The 17,933-nt window shown below is 39.0% G+C and overlaps 1 protein-coding gene across 1 annotated transcript in view; it reads left to right on the top strand.

Annotated features, from left to right (window-relative positions):
• Positions 1 to 25: 25 nt before the first annotated feature.
• Positions 26 to 17,933, top strand: part of spats2 (spermatogenesis associated serine rich 2) — a 35,754-nt gene continuing 17,846 nt past the window's right edge. Inside the window, exons 1-8 of the mRNA XM_074681661.1 lie at positions 26 to 150; positions 3,659 to 3,938; positions 4,874 to 4,953; positions 8,263 to 8,371; positions 8,931 to 8,980; positions 9,212 to 9,434; positions 9,986 to 10,162; positions 10,282 to 10,417. Coding sequence (XP_074537762.1) covers positions 3,914 to 3,938; positions 4,874 to 4,953; positions 8,263 to 8,371; positions 8,931 to 8,980; positions 9,212 to 9,434; positions 9,986 to 10,162; positions 10,282 to 10,417 — 800 coding nt within the window. The 5' untranslated portion in view covers positions 26 to 150; positions 3,659 to 3,913. The remainder of the gene's footprint in view (positions 151 to 3,658; positions 3,939 to 4,873; positions 4,954 to 8,262; positions 8,372 to 8,930; positions 8,981 to 9,211; positions 9,435 to 9,985; positions 10,163 to 10,281; positions 10,418 to 17,933) is intronic.

Here is a 17,933-nt window from a genome sequence, read left to right as displayed (position 1 = left end):
GTTCTTTGAATCCTAACTGGCAACCCGGGAGGAGTGTGGTGTAGGAAAATATTGCCCACAGCAGACTTCTTGGCAGTGAAGACGGCTGGCGGTGGGTTATGCGGTAACCCGTTTCCAGAATCTACTGTGCAGTTTTCTCGCCAACACTAAGTACGTATTTAATCTAACTTCTCCTTCAGCATGAAGAGCTGATAAACGCTCTTCAAACTAACGCTCTAACATCCAGTGCATGAGCTAAATGAAGGCTAACCTTGCATCAGAGTATTGAATATTAAAAGCAAAGCTAGCTAGCTAAGGGCTGCATTCAAAGGTCCATCCATTAGGTAGGTGTTTATACTTTCTGCTGCTTTTTAGCGTCGTCACTGCTGCTGAATTTTTACAACGTTTGGGAGAAATATACTAATTCTGTTTGGCGGAATCCTGCAGAGCAAATCATGTAACGTTGTATTAGGTAATGTTAGCAGGCTAACGTTAACGTAACCTCCGGATTTTAGCCAAATGTGGGCAACAATGAGCTGCTTTTAAAGTACAAACCTTTTCGGGCGAAATTAAACGAAGTAACGGCTGTAATTAAAAGTTGTATGAGCAAACATTGAAGCAGCCATGTTTAATAATTTATCCTCACCGCACAGCAGAGGTTAAGGTTGTTTGATTGGCCATTAAGTCGTGAACAAGGTTATTAACCAGCTAATTGATGAAAACCAAACATGTTTTATATAAAATACAAACGGTGCTTAACATAAAGATTCAAACAAATAGTATCGTGTTATCAAAGAATAAAGTGAAGTTATTTAGAAATGATTTCTAGTTCTCGGTCATGCTGTGGATGTGGCAGTAGTCTGACACAGTTTCATGTTTACCCTCAGTGGCTTAAATGCGGTTGTTAAATCTTAGCATAAAAATACTGTTTCTAATTCGGTGTACATTTTCCAAACGGGCATCAGAATGAGATTTATAACAAAGTATATTTTACATTATGGGAAATTTGCCTCTTTAATGTCTTATATCCCGGCCTATATTGCATAAAATGAAACCAAAACTTGTAGAAATTAACTAAATCTAAGTCTCTTCAGGAACAAATACTACACTAAACTATCTAATCAGCTTTATATTAATATCCCAAATTAAACTAGGAGTAAAAACTAATGGAAGAATTTTAGATTATTATATCTCACATTAGTATTTGTAGATATTGACACTATTAACATAACATCCCATGATCAATATCTTAAGTTTTGCTATAATTTAGTGCTGCAGGTCACCTAACTGCTGTTTCTGATAAGAAATCAACCTGCTGATCAAATTCTGGCAAGACATGATGGCAGTATAATCTGTCATTATAATCTATATAATCAGTCTCTGAGGTATGACTGCAATGTGTAGTTTGTAAGACTACTTTCAGATGCTTTTTCAGAGGAATGACAAAACACAAGTTTGAAAACATCTCATCTTTTTTTTTTTTTAAACTGTCAGCATCTCAATCAGCTATCTTAAAAATTGTTATTTAAAACACTGATCTTGTTTTCTGCTTCCCAAAGTTTGACAGTTGTTGCTGGAAATCCTGTCCAGTTGGATATTTGATACAAAAATCCTTCTTATGAATATCTTAATCTGATCATCTGGCCGCGGTGTTTTGTCCTTGAGATCCTCTGTTTAAGGTGTTGAACCCTGAGATAACTGTTAGAGGAAGAAATACATTTGCAGTCTTGATGAAAGCTATTCTTATCACACATGTTGACCTGCAGGATTTTTGACTGTGATGTCAATGTGACGCTTGACTATCTCCCCTTCCACTTCAATGTGTTGCACGTAACGTTACATCTCCAGTCTTATTTAAGTTCTGCTGAGTTTGCACTTCTCCCTTCATTGCATCACTCAACACAAGCACACCTGGCTCTCTTGCGGATTCGAGCACCATCCCTCTTGATAAACACCCAAGCATCCTCCTTGTGTTTGCGCGAGCGCCCTTTTGCACTGTCACTTGTTGATTGTGCCTGTGTGAGTTTGACGTCTGCAGAAGGTGTGGTACAACCAGGACTGTGGCATGCCTGCGTCCTAAACTAGAGGGTGTGGGTTTGTACAGCTTTTAAGTTTCCCTTTCTAGAGAAAAGGGTCAGAAAGAGAAACCGAGAGGAGGAAAACAGCTGCCGGCCGTTAAAAACCAGTCCAGATTGCTGCAGGTCCGGTTGACACACTTTTAAGAGCAGAGGGGTCATAAATGAAGCAGAGTCAGTTTTGGCAGCAGGCTGGGGAGCAGGAGGTATCAGAGGAGTATTGATCATTCAGCAGGGTGCTGACATCTTTCTACGACTAACTCACATTATTTGGGAGACGCACAGAACTAAACAAGAAGAATCTTCTTTTACTACACAAGGGTTTGTCTGCTTTTAAAAGTATGCACTGCGAATCATCAGTGTTGTAAACTGAGAATGTATTTGTGAATATTTGGAAGTGCACCAGCAGATTGTAGCTGAAGCAGCTTCAAAATGAGCTGCGTTGGCTGACTGTAGCGTTACACTCAGAGAGGACTCTGTGCTCTTGATGTCAGTGAGCAGATCAGTCAGATGAGGAGAGGTTTGCTTTTTAAAAAAAAAAAAAATCTGCTCTGACGTCACCTGTAACGCTGGCTGGCTCATTTTCATGCATGTTGTTTCAAGTTCCAGCAGATGGACACTTGGTTTACCTAGACGCCTCTTCTACACGGTTGAGCTGTCTTCTTCGTCAGATAAAGACGGGAGGATACGTCAAAAGGGTGTGCGAGAGATTTGACGAGTCATTGAGTGCTGAGTCGCTCTCAGTTATGGAAAGGTGGCACACAACTTTAAACAAAAGCGTCTGAGTTCACCTCAAAAATTCACGCCTGCTTATGCGATATTTATGTGAAGATGTAGCTTAGTAAAAGTGAAAGCTGCTCCGGGGGATTTGGTGACTTGGAAACCCTGCATGTCTGACGCTTTGAATGAAAATTGATCTACAAATAAGAACTGCATGAGGAGATTTATCACTGTTTCCTCAAAGCAACCAGCTTCTCCTGTTATTTGTGTAACTGATAGTAGGCGTCCTTTGTTACAAATCTGCAGCACATAAAAATCCTAATCCTGACTCTGCTGATCACCTTTTGTGCCGTCATTCATGAGTTTGTCTAGAACAAACTCATGAATTCTCAACCATAAGCATTAAGAAGCGAGTGGACTTCTCGGGTTCACAGTCATCTAAAGGACTTGGTCTATGGGGGAACGGCGGATTTTCAGCTTCGTTCCCGTAAAGTTATTATCGCCCGCTTCTCCTGCTGAGAACCAGGGAAAAAGGAAATTCCCTTTAAAGATCTTCTGCTTCTTTTTACTCTGCTCGCTTTTCCTCCTCCAAACTAAACCCTGTGTTTCTGCCAAGGATAATATCAACTGCAGATTTTTTCAAGAATGCTCCGCCAGACAGACAATAACTTACTGAAATCTGTTTTTCATTTATAATTTATAGGCCGAGGAAACAGATTCTGACTGATTTGTATTCATATTTTCTTTTCTTGATCTAACAGAAGTGCAGATTTGGTGGCACCTTACAGCTTGGACACACTTCATTAAAATGCAGATGTTTGTTTTCCTACGTCTGGTTTTCTGGTTATTCAAACGCAATCTTCCTTCGGTCTTCTCTCTTACAGATTTGGATCAACGTGGTGGAGAAGCTGGAGGAAAAACCTGAATCTTTGCCTAAATGGTTGAGACCTGATCTGAGCCTCGCTCTTCCGTTCGTCTTGCCAGAGAGTTGAGAGCCTCGCTGGCGTCTCCTCTGAGAGGAAACAACTTAAAGTAAAAGTCACCAAACAAAGAGGAGGAGCCTTTATTTGAACATCGGCTTAAACTTACTTGAAGATTTATTAAAGTCAAGAATTTCCCGGACGCTTCTGTGTGACAACATGGCAAAGAAGAACAGCCAAAGGGGTGAGTGTTTGGTTTATTGATGTCTTATGAAGAAATAAGTGAACAACAAATGATCCCAGTGTTAATATTTGATATTAAAACACACATAAGCTTTTTGTGTTTGCAAATAGCCGCATTACGTTAAAGAAGTAAGAAAATTGCTTTGAGTTATTTAACAAAGAGTGTGAGCTCATCCTTTAAAAGGCTGCATACCAACACAGGGAAACCTAATGGACATTTACAGTGACATTAACCTACTTTCATGCTCAAGAAAACAACTTTTACAAGGGGCCCATATTTCTTTTTTACCCCATCTCATCTTTCAAAGGCCGCAGATTAACTTTGGACTTTACCCCGCTGCTTCACACTCAGCTGTTGGCTTTTGTTTATCGATTCTTAGAAGGAAATGTCCTCGTTTTTTCCTCCCTGTCACTCTTCTGTTGCTTGACTTGACTGGTTGTTATTCTGCGTCTGATAACAGAGGCCCTCAGGTCTTTCATCAGCCTTCACTGAGTGGTAGTCATTTTAAATCAGATGCAGATTTAAGACTGCTCAGGCACTGATGTGATCAGTTTTTGTCTCTTCACATCTGTGCTGGTACCTGAAGTGTCTGAATAACTCCTCGCTCCAGCAGCACAGTTGTGTGTGCACTTTTTTAATAGAAATGATGTCCACAGAATGAGAATCAGATCTATTTTCTTCTTGTTTGATCAGTTGAAGCTGAGTTGTCATTTTCCTGGAGAAGATAAACACTTCTCAAATCTAAAATCTGCTCTAGCCTCGCGACGACTGATGCATAGATGTGGCAGACTAGTTTTTCCTGGAAATCTCTGTGCAGTTGTCTGGGGAGTGTTTTGTTTTGCAAATGATGTGCTACAGAGGTTTTGCAAATGTGATTCAGTACCTGCCCTGAACAGACAACAGAGTTAAGAGTTTCTGGTTCTTGTTTTGTTCAGATACGTCCGGGGTCGTGTTCGACACTCGCTCAAAGATGGTGATGTCCCAGGGAGGAACAGCTGAGAGGATGAAGGAGAAGGTAAGACACATTAAATCCGCGCTGAGAGCCTGCAGATTCCCATGAAGGGTTAAATTTAACACCTCAAATCCGTGTGATATCAAGAGCTTTTTATCTGCTCGATAAGTACAACATTTCCACGCTGTGTTGGTGGATTTGTTCCTGAGCGTTGACATTCAGTTCCATTACTTCTGGGCTCTGCACAGCAGTTTCCCAGTGGGCTGTTTTTTTGGCAACAGAAAACACGAGAGGGCAGAGCATGAGCAACTGTTATAGTAATGCTAAAGGGAAAAAAAGAAGGCATGCTGCGGTTGTTCCTGCCTGATGGATGACAGTCTAGAAGAATCTGTAAATATTACTGAGATTATTCATCCTGAAACCTTGAGGTGTTTGATTTTAGACTCTCTGGTCTTTGAAAATGTTAATATGAAAGTAAGAGATTAATGGTAAATGAAGCTGCACCATCTGCCTCTGTTATGTCTTAATGTCTTAACTAGGGATGCACTAGTCTGATCCAATCCAGGTATTGGTTGAGATACAGACTCAAAAGTTAGAGCAGATATCAGTGACAAAGGGTCAATCCAGATCACAAATATCATAAATGAAGAAACCATATATATATATATATAGGGGGCCAAGGGGTAAGGGGTAAACAAAGGGGTCAGACGAAGGGGCATACAATTTGGACTGGCCCGGAGTTTACAAAGTTTGCTTGTTGTCACGTTTCAAACAATAGCACTATGTAACTAAAAATAGATATATTACCTTGTCACTTTGCATCGTGGGAAAAGATGTCTTTAACCAAGAAAACTTCTGTAGTTCTACATTTTCATTTAGCAGATTCTTTTGTCTGAAGCGACGTACAATACAAGCAAGAATTTTGACCGAGGGAAAAACCTAAGTTGTTGCGACAAAGTGCTACAAGTTATTTGGCTGCAGGAGCTGCCATTAAGTGCAAGAAGATTTTTTTTCCTTTTCCCTGTGCAGAATCATGTAGCCATAACTAACCACACTTAATCGCTGCAAAAATATAGTTCAACCTACTGCAGCATTAAATGATCAGTGCTGAATATTCACTAAGAGCTGGGTCTGAGCCGTAGTAAGTAGAGCCCGACCGATATGGGATTTTTGGGGCCGATTCCGATATCAATACTGGGGGCAAAAAAAAGCTGATATCCGATATATTGGCTAATACGTATAATAAATTCATTGATATACACAGAATATACACTGTATATGAACACAAATCATTATAATATCCATATGATTCAAGACAGAGACAGAACACTATTAAATTAAAACAAGGAACTTAAATTATAAAACTGTCAACATAAGAACTGTAGTTTAAACTAATGATAAATAAGAACAAGCTGTAAAGACAATAATAAATAAAGAAGTCGAACTGTAAACACCTTAAATAAAAAAGTCAAACCGTAAACACACAATGAGCAACTTACACGACATTAAAACGCTGTATTATAGTCTTACATTAGATAATGGTAAACGGAGGGGGCGGGCACTCGGGCAGCACACAGACACACAGGAGCAGGAGTAACAGAATCTCCGCTGAGCAAAATTTTTTATAATCGGCTACATTTTGGCCGGTGTTGATTAATCGGTGACAGGCATAATCGGCCCGATTAATCTGCCCGACCGATTAATCAACCCGACCGATTAATCAGTCGGGCTCTAGTAGTAAGCATACCAGGCCTGTAGTTGGGGCTGTAACTGTCTTGTCCAGAAGCCGCTTTTGGGAGAACCCCAACGAAGTAGAGTTTAGCCGATCATCTGGTGTATTGGGGAATACTAGGTGCAAAAGTGGAGCAACAGATGCACGATTCAGCAGATTGAGCAGCACAAGAACAACATGGTAGTCCGCGACGATCATAACAACGGTACTGTTGTCCTGTTGTATGGGCTCGAGCTAAGCTGAGTGTGACTTCATCGTTTCCACTGAAGATGCTGGCTTACTGTTTACATGACAATGGTGTTGGCAGCGTTTCAGAAAAATCCCACTCTGGAGGCTGTTTTCAAAAGTTTGCATTTTAGGTCGGCTGAAACACATTTTCTGTGTAAACTTAAGGCCGAAACACCCTAAACCGTTGGCGTGTAAACGGCCCCTAAGTATTCCCTGAACAGATGAGTCTTCAGACATCTCCTAAAAGTAGAAAGAGACTCTGTGGATCGTATCAAGTTGGGTAATTCATTAAGAAAAGTAGTGTTATGAAGATCTGCTCTCCTTACATTTGGTCCCCCGAAAAAACGCACACCTTGGCAAAAGTCTAACAAAGTCTAACGATAGTGGGTTCTAGTGCTCATGGGAAACAGAGTCTTTATCCCAAAAACCCAACTTTTTTATGTAGTTGTCAGAGCACCTTTAAGGTACAGAGAATGTAAAAATAATACTGGTATCAGAATAGATCAGTATCAGTATCTCCTGATGCAAAAGCACAGGGCCTAAAAAGTCAGATTGGTCCATCTCTCGTGCTCAAGGTTGTTCTTTAATTTCTGATGTGTTTTTGTTGTTTTAGTGTTACCAACATGACAAACATTTTTTCAATCAAATGATTTTGTTTGTTTGTTGTAATAATACTCAAACAGTCCCAGTTCCAGTATCTATGCACATTATCAGCAAACTCACCAAAGTGTCAGTGAGGTATCAGTGTCTGACAAATCTTTGGTTAACTCTGATATATAGTGCTTGTTAAAACATCAATTAAAACAAGTTTAAACTCCGTTAATGATGTTTGCATTAGTGCTGTGACTGCGATCAGACTCTTAAAGGGAATTTTTATGACTTGTTTGTTCACGTCTAATCGCTTTTCATGGTAAATGTGGTCGATTGAAGTAATGAATTTCTCAGTGTTTGCTGCTCTGACTGAAATAACTGAGCTCTCCTTGTGGTTTCTTCAGATGGTAACTAATAAAAACCACAGAATTATGCTGTATTTCCCTCAGACCTATGCTTTCAAAGTGTTTTGGTGCTGAACTGTGAAAAAATAGAGGCAGAGATAGAAATCTGTGGTTCTGCTGAGCCATGAGCTGCTTTGAATGAATGAATGAATGACTCCACAGCTGCACTCCTGAAACTGAACGCCAATCTGCAGCAACTTCCTGCACTTTTGCAACCGTATTTACCTTACTCTGAAAGCTAATTCACAATGCAAATAAGAACTTGAGTACACGGCTCTGCCCTGAAGCCAAATGTTAATTGAATTAAGTAAAAGCTGGAACTCCTTCCAGCGAGCGTTCTGTAAATGTTGAGTCACTTTGCTCATAATTTAAGACGATGTTGAAACCTGTTTGTGTTTCTCTTGTTTTGTTTTGCAGATCAGCGCCGTCAGGGCCGTCGTCCCCAACAAAAGTAACAATGAGATTGTGCTGGTGTTGCAGCATTTTGAGAACAGTGTGGACAAAGCTGTCCAGGCTTTTTTAGAAGGTATGAGGACGTCACTGTGGCGTCACAGCTTCTTGAATAATGAGTTCCTGTTGCTGCATAATACCCATAGAACTTGTACTGCTGCATTTCTGAGACAAATTAAGGCTATAGAAAAGGATGATCCGACCCATTGAGAGAGAAGAATTAAGAAAATATGTTCCTCGACTGCTGGTCATAAGTGACACACCTGTTTTTGATACTGTCTTCTCATAAAGCCTCCAGAGTTAAACAGACTAACTCATCTTTTTTTCTGCATTTCCTTCACTAACTCCTTGCATGCTGTCCACATTGTTTGTGCTGATCTTGACAGCTTTGTTTCCATGCATGTCATGCTTTGCATTCAGAAGTCTGGACGGTATTTGCATGCCTCTTTAGTTTCACAAGTTTAATTTTAGAACCAGGAGGTTGTCCCTGCACGTCACGCTTCTTTGTTCCTTTTTTTAGCGGTATCTAAACATCGCCTCAGGGCAGTCAGATTTTCAGATGAGTATTACTAGATTTTTTAGTGTGTTAGGCGCCTCTGTGTACTTACGTCATCACTGTTTGTTTTACGCTGCAGGCAGTGCGGTTGAGATCCTGAAGGAGTGGAATGTCACCGGTAAAAAGAAGGTGAGAACAGGAATGCCTGAGAGTTGAATACCTCTAGGTTGAGTAAGCATTAAGTTATCTAAGAATAAAAGCCTCAAGTTCTTTATCATCCTTAAACTATGAGGCTTTTATTTAAGATTTAGCCTAAAAAATCAATTTTCTCTCCTCTAAGTGTACTCATTTGATCCAATTCACTGCTGATACAAAAGGACTTGAACAAAAAAGCTCTGACAGTGATGTTTTTATGTCCAGCCCAAGAAGAAAAAGAAGCCCAAGCCTCAGCCTGAGGCCTCAGCAGAGCCTGCTCCGCCCGAGGCCACGCCACCCAAGGAGGCCAAAGATGAGATGAACGGCTTTCACGCCAATGGATCAGTAATGGACGGAGAGTCGCTCGATTCTCTGAGTGAACAGTTGGACTCTGCCTCTCTGGATGCAGCCGAGCTGGACTCTGAACCTGCTACATCTGAAACCACAGGTAATCACAGCTGTGAGACATGATGGAGGGGAATAAGAGGGGGCTCAAGTCTGGACAGGTCATCTTTTTGAAGAAGCTTTTAGGGCCTCAGCATTGTCTGTTTCTCTAATGAAAAAGAGTATCATCTTAAAACATCTTCTTATAAATCCAGGGTTTCCACTACACGCAGATATTTTTTCTCAGATATTTCAAATGTGAATTAAACTCTACGGGGCTCTTGTATAAGCAACCAAAATTGCCTTGACTAAAACTCACACTCATGGTAGGATCATATTGTGGTCAAAACCAATGGAGACAAAACTGGCAGGTCTTTACAGTTAACAATTCTCATCTCTCTTCATCATGCACGGCAAAAATCCACCCCGATATATGCATGTAAGACACAAATCGAGACCGAAGACCGAAATCTATTGTTTCCATCAAATCCTACATGTAGAAATGTTTTGACAAGGAGTAAGACTTTAAGTCGCTCTGCTGCTGCTGACTCTTCTTTCTGATCTTTACCTTTAGAAAAGTTTGCTTACAAACATTAGTAACCTGTTTTCCTTTAGGTCCTGAAGCAGAAAGTGTCGGTAGTGCCCCAAGTCCTGCTTTGCCTCAAGCTGGGAGGAATCACCAGGGCTCTAGAGGAAACAAGAACCGACAACGAGCGGGCTCAAATTCACAATCATCTAGTTCTTCATTAGCACTGACCTCTGACGATCAAGGATCAGGAGTTAAGAAGCTGGGTCAGAAACTCTTCCCTCTGATGCACCATATGATCTTTAAATGCATGTACTTCACTGTGAGGATACCTTGATTGATGATGCACTTGGAGTACTCATTAATTTTTGTGTTTAAACCTCAGCCCCAAACATCGACCGCTCGGTGAAGGACCTGCAGAGATGCACCGCCTCACTGACTCGATACAGGATGGTGGTGAAGGAGGAGATGGATTCCTCGATAAAGAGGATGAAGCAGACGTTTGCTGAGCTCCAGAGTTGGTGGGTTAACCTCTAAACTTTATTTAAAAATGCCTCCTGTCGAGGTTAAAGCTGAATCTTAACATTCAGAAACACAGAAAACAAAGAACTCTGTGAGGAGTTTAGTTTCTACTAAATAGTGTAGATGGTGAAGCAGCTCTCATTCATGTTTTTTGGGTTTGTATTTGAGACTTACTGTTGCTGATTAACTCATTAGTATCTGCTTGTTCCAATATTAGTGTGAGTCACAGAAGTTTTATTTTGCTGCTTGAACACATCTCTTCAAATAGTCCTTGGAACGTGTCGTCCTCGAAGCTCCTTTGTGAGGACCTTAAAGTGTCCTTCAGGGTGTTGTTGTAGGGTCCTTTCCACGGTCTGAAGGGCTGATAAGATGAAGGCAGATTGCTTCAGTGATTTCTGAAAAATCAGGCTGTTATTTCATTGCTTTAATTTGTTATTTGTGTGGAGTTTCTTTTCCCTTTTATGGAAAGGGCTGCTGAAAAGAGAAATATTGGGGGTGACATGCACAGAATGGTCCTTTTTGGGAGTTGAACCAGAGACCAGGGCCTTGAGGATTACATCCCTTTCATATGATAAGCCTGGTTTTCAGACTGCTCCTCCAAATACTGCTTCTCTTTGCTTTTAACGACACTTCCAATACAAACTCAAACTCTGCTTTATTTATCTAGCATCTTTCATACAGACAGGCATGCTGCCAAAAGTGCTTCACAGAGAACACACAGTGAGAGAAAATGACACACATGGGTGAAATATTAAAGGACTAAAACCTGAAGGATGATGGCAGTCACAAAAGTACAAAAAAAATAAAATCCACATAATAAAACCAATAAAATAGATAAGGGTAGAGGTTTAAAAACAAAACAATAAAAATCAGTTTAAGGCAAAAGTATCAGATTAATATCGGAAATAAATAGGAATGAGGAAGTAATTCCAGATCAATTGCAGAAATAAAAAAATAAGTCTTTAGTTTACTTTTGCAAACTCAAAGAAAGCTCGCTGTTTTCAATATTTAAGAAGCTTTATTGTCATACTAACACACATTTACACACAGGTAGCACAAAATTTTCCAAGATCCTGTTTGTAAGCCTGATAAACATCTAAGAAAGACAGTATAGAAAACAGGATCAAGAAGAGATTTGATGAGCAAGTAGAAAAATAAAAACGTGAAAATATTTGATAAATTTTGATTCTTTATTTTGAGATTACATCTCAGTCACAAGTTCCTCCTTAGCTGTGTGGGTTTCAGTGTGCTGTTTACTAGATTTCATGGTCAGCTTATAGGGCCATCATACGGTCTGTTCTCACAACATGTTTAATGTACTAGTTTACAATGACTGACTTGACAGAAATTCTGGCACGGAGGTGAAATGATAATTAAAAAAACCCTGGAATCTAGTGAGGTTTTGAGTTCCTGTATTGGAAACCAAAAGTTCCTCATTCCTTATAAAAGTTCCTGTAGAAGAACCAGAATTCTGACGGTCATAAACTCAGGCGAGGTGGCTGAAAGAATAAGACGAGTGTTGTGTAGGAGAAGTTCTGCTGAATGGATGGGAAGAAGGAAGTTTTTCTTTCTTGGAAATAAACAAAAACTCAAGATCTGTGCAGCTGATGCAGGAATGACTCAGAGAAATTGCCCGTTTTTCGGTCCTTGTTTAAAGAATGTGTATTATTTTGATAGTTTATAGTTGACTGAAGCCATCAGGAGAGTCAAAGGTCTTTTTTTTTACCTTTGACCAACTTGATGACACTGATGAAGTTTTGAATAACAGGAAGCAGGCTCTTACATATGTTGACTCCTCTTCAGCTTATAGACTCTTGTGTTCGACAAAACAAAAGTGTTTGACACAATTTTACGATTTTTAAATCCACTGACTGAGAAATTGAGTCATAGGTTAACCCTTTCATGTGCTAGTTTGTTTGAACAGACTTCAGGCTATACTGTACATACTGCTTATACCTCAGAGCAAGCACAGAGGAGGGGTTCAGAGTTCAGCTGCTCGCTCCAGTTCCCTGATTAGACAACAGACTTCAGCAGAGGACCAGGTTCAGTCTGTTAGCTGTCACAGTGAACTTAGAGCGTGATTACTCAGCGGGATGAGACGACTGTAGGAATGATTGTGTGGAGAAAGGATGTCAGCAGGTCAGCCTGAGCCGTCGGATAAAGTTGGAGATCCAGATTAAGGCTTAAAGATCCCACATTATATCTGCCACCATATCTGCAAATCAGAATAATTTATATTGTAATTTAACATGTTGAGGAAACCTGTAATTATGAAAAACTAGCTTTTATTATTTTGCTCTTGTAAAAACAGTTGGTGTCCTTCTCTTTGGCTTGTTGTGACTGAAAACACTGACTCTCGTCTTGAGTGCACCATATTTACTAAATTACCTCACCATTATTTTCGCACTCTGCGTCCCCAGTCTGGCCATTAAAATTAATGAATACAGCTTCAGAGAGATCAGTTTGTACGAGAAGTGCAGGGCTGTTCATTTCTGTCCCAGAGCTCAACCACAGCCATAAAACTCTGCCTGGCTTTAAAGGTTAAGTAACCACACTTCTGAAGTTCACACAGCCATTTAACTCAAACCAAGCAAACAATCAAATATTAGACCGACTTTGTGAGCAAGAGCTTGTTGAAAAATTTAATTTTTGTGTAGAATAGGGGTGTAGCTTAGACTAAAGGTGTGGTATTTGTCTTTGTTTTTGGGTCAGAGTTTGTAGGTCATTGACATATTAAAATGTTTTAAAGGATCTCAGATAAACAGCTGGTTCTCAAACCCCACATACTACGCATCAGTCATGATCTTCAAATATTCGAATAGTCTTTAATTTAGGAAGAATCAAATAGAATATTTCAGAGATAAACTGATATGGATTTTTTTGGGGCAGATACCGATTATTTGTAGTCAATATTAATTTGCCGTCAAAGTGCAAGTACTGGTTGTTAAAATCTTGAACAATACAAACTTCAACACTTAACTTCATTCAAATACCTTTAAGCATGAGTTTATTTAAACAGCTTCCACACTCAGCAGCATGTTTTATAAAGTTAAATGAAGACTTAAAAAAATAAATGGCTTAAGTTTTTTACAGTAAAAAAAAAAAAAAGGCAGATGCTGATATGCTTCAAAATGCCAAATATTGGCCCCAATAATCAGCCTGGCTGATAATTGGTCTATCCCTAGCTTATGTGACTATTTTTCTATCATTGAAGTATATTTCTTCATTATTTTTACTTTTGGGTTGACTGTACCCCCTCATTACCCTTCTGAAAGCTATCTGTGAACTCCCAGTTAAAAACAAAAGAAGAAGAAAGCATTACAGCAGGTAGCAGTAAAACTTGTGTGGTTTCAACGAGGTTTGGACCCAGAGAAAAAACACAGCAACAGCCGTTTGGTTAATGTTGAAGTAAAGAAGAACTTTGACATAATTCACAAAACTAAGCCTGAGTGCAAACTTTGCTGGGATAAACTAGCGACAACATGCCCAGGCAGAGAGGCTGTGACTATTCAATTAATGGTCGGATTGTTCCTGGTGACGATTAAATCCCATTAATGCTAGAAAAGTCCATCCTTACTGTGTGCATCTAAGGTTATAGTCCTTTGATTGGATGGAAAGGTTTAATTCTGACATTTCCAACTCTATCTTCCAAGTTTTTTGCTCCAGCTGCTGTCAAATTCTTAAAACAAATGCATCAAAAAGCCTAAAATAAACTCCATAAAATACGAAAACTTTATAATATATAGCTCTGTGTTGGACTATTGACCTGTCTAGGGTCAACTAAACTTCTTGATATGAGCCATATTCAACTTATCAGTCCAGAAACATGTCTTGCTTTAAGTTACTCAAAGACAAAATGAGGTCTGAATTGCTTGTAATTAGTGAAAAAAAAGTCTTCCAGTGGATAAAGAAAAATTTGCTTGAAACTAGAATAATGTCTTGATACAAGTAACTTTTCTCTTGTTCCATTGGCAGATTTTTTTTACTTGTAACATGCAACTCAGGCCTCATTTTTTGTCGTTAAATAACTTGAAATAAGACATTTTTCTGAACTGGTTTGATGAATGTGGCTCAGATTAAGTCTAAAAAGACATTTTCTACTGAAAATAAGACAAAAACACTTGATAAGATTTCAGTTTTTTGCAGTGTAGAAAGTTTGGCACATTAAAGCAGGTTTTTAAAATATTTTGTCTCTTGTGTCCTGAGACGAAGCTTTTATCATTCTTCCATTTTAAGTACAAAAACTGTTGATGCAGAGCCAATTTACCCTTCTTTAATCTGGTTTTGTCAACGACAGCTACCTGCTGAGCAGAAAAAGCTGAATCTACTCTAAATATCAAAGGTAAGCTGCAGCTTTCAGCAACTTTAGGGTGGGATGTTTCCTACTTGCGTATTAAGACAACATCATAAATCAGTCAGACACCACTCCCTTGATGATACTGTTGAGCACTTAAGGATTATAACTCAGAGCTGAGTTGGATTGATGTGTTTGAGTGAGATTAAGTCCTCAACACCTTTCGCTCTGCAGGAGGCTCTGACTACACCTCTTGAGCTCAAGGTCACATTTCTGTGAAACATTAATAAAAGAATCTTTGATTTTTGACTTTTTATCATTTGTAATCTGCTATCTTCTTTTAACAACTATAGCCTAAGTGTGGTATTTTGGCTGGATTTGAGTAGAACTTGAGCTAAACAAAGAAACATGTTGATGAGCAAACAACACTGGGTGAAATGACCGCTCATGACTCCAAGTTTGACATGGGTGTAGCCTCATTCAGACTCGTGGCAGTCATCCAGCTGTCAATCAAGAGCTGTGACTATCCACTATTCAGAGGCTATTTAATGTCACACTGGATGTAGAAAGAAGGATCATGAAGGGTTAGGAGCTCAGCACACTTGAAGAAGGTTGAATCTTGCTTCATCCAAAGGTCTTAAGTCCTTAAGAACAAAAGCCAGGCTGTGAGATACTTTCAGTGTCGCTGGATCCTGTTCGGCACATTCCTGATTTTCTGAGAGTCGCCTACAAAGTGAATTCATTCTTATGTGTTTTGTCTCACGAACCTGCTGCAAACCTTGCTTAGCTAGAAGAGAAGTCAAGTGAAGATGCACAAAAGGCCCAACACACCTAAAAAGTTTGTCAGTGCGAGTGAGCAGCCTGTGGCCCATCTTAGAGCATAAATCTGGGAATATAGTCATAGTAGAGGTGCACAGATACTCAAAACTAGGGATAGAAAATTTTGGCCCATACCGATATCTAATACTAATACTTCTGTTAAGGCCGGTCTCAATATTGGTAAAAAAAAAAAAAAAAAAACAATCTCAACACAGATGATGTGTCGCTGTAGTTCAGAGAGAAAGAGCTGTGCGATCGTGAGAAAAGATGACACAGATCTTTCAGAGGATCAAAGGATGGAGCGCCCAAGATTAACACTATCAAAAAAAGTTTGTTTTGTCTGTTTTTGGTTTAAAAGCAGGAAGAGAGACATAAAAGAAGAGAGTCCACTCTTCTTAGGGAGTTTTTGTGTTATATAGTCATAGAAAACAACATTATTTGGGTCTTTAAAGATCGTTGAAGATGCTCGGAAAATAGCCGACAGCTAATGAGTGAATATCTGATGATGTGTTAAAAAAATGACCAACATCAGCCAATGCCGATGTTGATACAGATATATTGTGCATCCCTGCTCAAAACATGGTCACATAATGAGAAATATCAGAGGCTGTACGTTCAGAACAGCGATAAAAGTAAATACTGTTGTGCTGCTAATGGATTTTCTGGCCTATGAATCTCCAGATGTCAGGAAAAAGTTTCCTTCATAAAACTTCTCCAGTTCGCCAATTCCTGAAATTTCCCCGTATTTCCTGTAGCATCCATGACAGTAGCTCGCCTATTTCTAGATAAAACAAGTGAAGCTTTGAAATAACCACAGTTTCTGCTCCTAATCCTCACTCTCTGGGTTGGGTCAAAAAGCCGTCACCTCCTCCCTCAGGACAGAACGAATGCAATAAATACCTCACATTTTCAAGGTTCTTTTGAAGCATTTAAAGTGTTTGTTTCTGCGCGGTTTAACACAAGAGATGGGGGGCACAGGGCTAAAGAGAGGGGAAAAGAGCCAAAGGGGAAAGTGAAAAATGTGGGCTGAGTTTCACCTCAGAACACCTGACTGGGTTAAAGGTTTAAGAATTAAGTCCAGGAACAATTTAATAGGGATGCATGATATATCAGTAACAATGTTGGTATCGGCCAATATTTAGCTGCCGGCATTTTCAGAGCATCATGAACAATCTTTAAAGACCCAAATAATATTGTTTTCTATGACTATGTAAACACCAAAACTACCTAAGAAGAGTGGAGCCTCTTCTTTTATGTCTCTCCTCCTGTTTTTGATCCAAAAAACAGACAAAACACACTTTTTTTTAACACGTTTATTGGCCGCTCCATCCTTTGATCCTCTCCATGATGTCTTTTCTCAGATTGCGCTGCTCTTTCTCTCTGAACTACCTCAACACATCATCTCAGACTGCTTTTTTTTGTTGTTTTTTAAATTTATTTATTTATTTATTTATTTTTACCAATATTGATATCGGTAAATATCGGTTATTGGCCACGACAACAATATTGATACTGGATATCAGTATCGGCCAAAATTTTCATATCGGTGCATCCCCGTAGTTTAACATGTAATACATGACCACTCTGATGTCAAACACAAAAAGGGAGTTTCATTCACCAGTAGATGACCAGAAAAATGTTACTGTTGTTCATGTTAACTTTAAACACATAATAATGGTCGACCAATATTTTTTCAATGGCTGATTTAGTATTCCAATATTTTATATCTGTATGCATCTTATTTAATAATAATAATAATAATAACTTTATTTATATAGCACCTTTTAAAAACACAAGTTTACAAAGTGCTTTAACATAAACATAAACGTAAGCACACACACAAAAAATAAAATAAAATAAAATAAAATAAAATAAAAATAAATAAATAAAGCCAAGCACAAAAACAAAACACACAGTTCAAGACGCACTTGTGGAGAAAGACATCATGTATGAGGGCAACAGGAAGCATAGTCAGGGACCCAGACTATACAGGAACCATACAACGTAAAATGAGACCATGAGGACTGGGATAAAAGCTAAAACATAAACTCAGTGAGATAAAGGAGGAAAAGGCAATGTAAAGTGCAATAAAAAACAGTTACAAACATCAAATATAAATAAAAAAAAATAAAAAAAAAATTAAAGATAAATATAAACAGAATAATGATGTTAGATAAACGAAAAATAAGAATAAATAAATAAATAAATAAATAAGTAAGAGAGCAAAAAATGAAAGAATGAAGAATGAAAGACGAAAGACGGCATCACATAAAAGCCAGCCTATAAAAGTGGGTTTTTAAGAGTGATTTAAAAGAACCAACAGACTCTGCATGCCTTATCTCCTCTGGCAGGTCGTTCCAAAGTCGAGGAGCTCTGACAGAGAAAGCTCTGTCACCTTTAGT

This window comes from Halichoeres trimaculatus, unplaced genomic scaffold (assembly GCF_033239565.1).
Source record: "Halichoeres trimaculatus isolate MK-OKI-2021-1 unplaced genomic scaffold, fHalTri1.1 fHalTri1_scaffold_11, whole genome shotgun sequence".
In the NCBI taxonomy this organism is placed as follows: Eukaryota; Metazoa; Chordata; class Actinopteri; order Labriformes; family Labridae; genus Halichoeres; species Halichoeres trimaculatus.
Note: the sequence above shows the minus strand (reverse complement) of the source record. Positions and strands in the feature narration are given on the sequence as shown.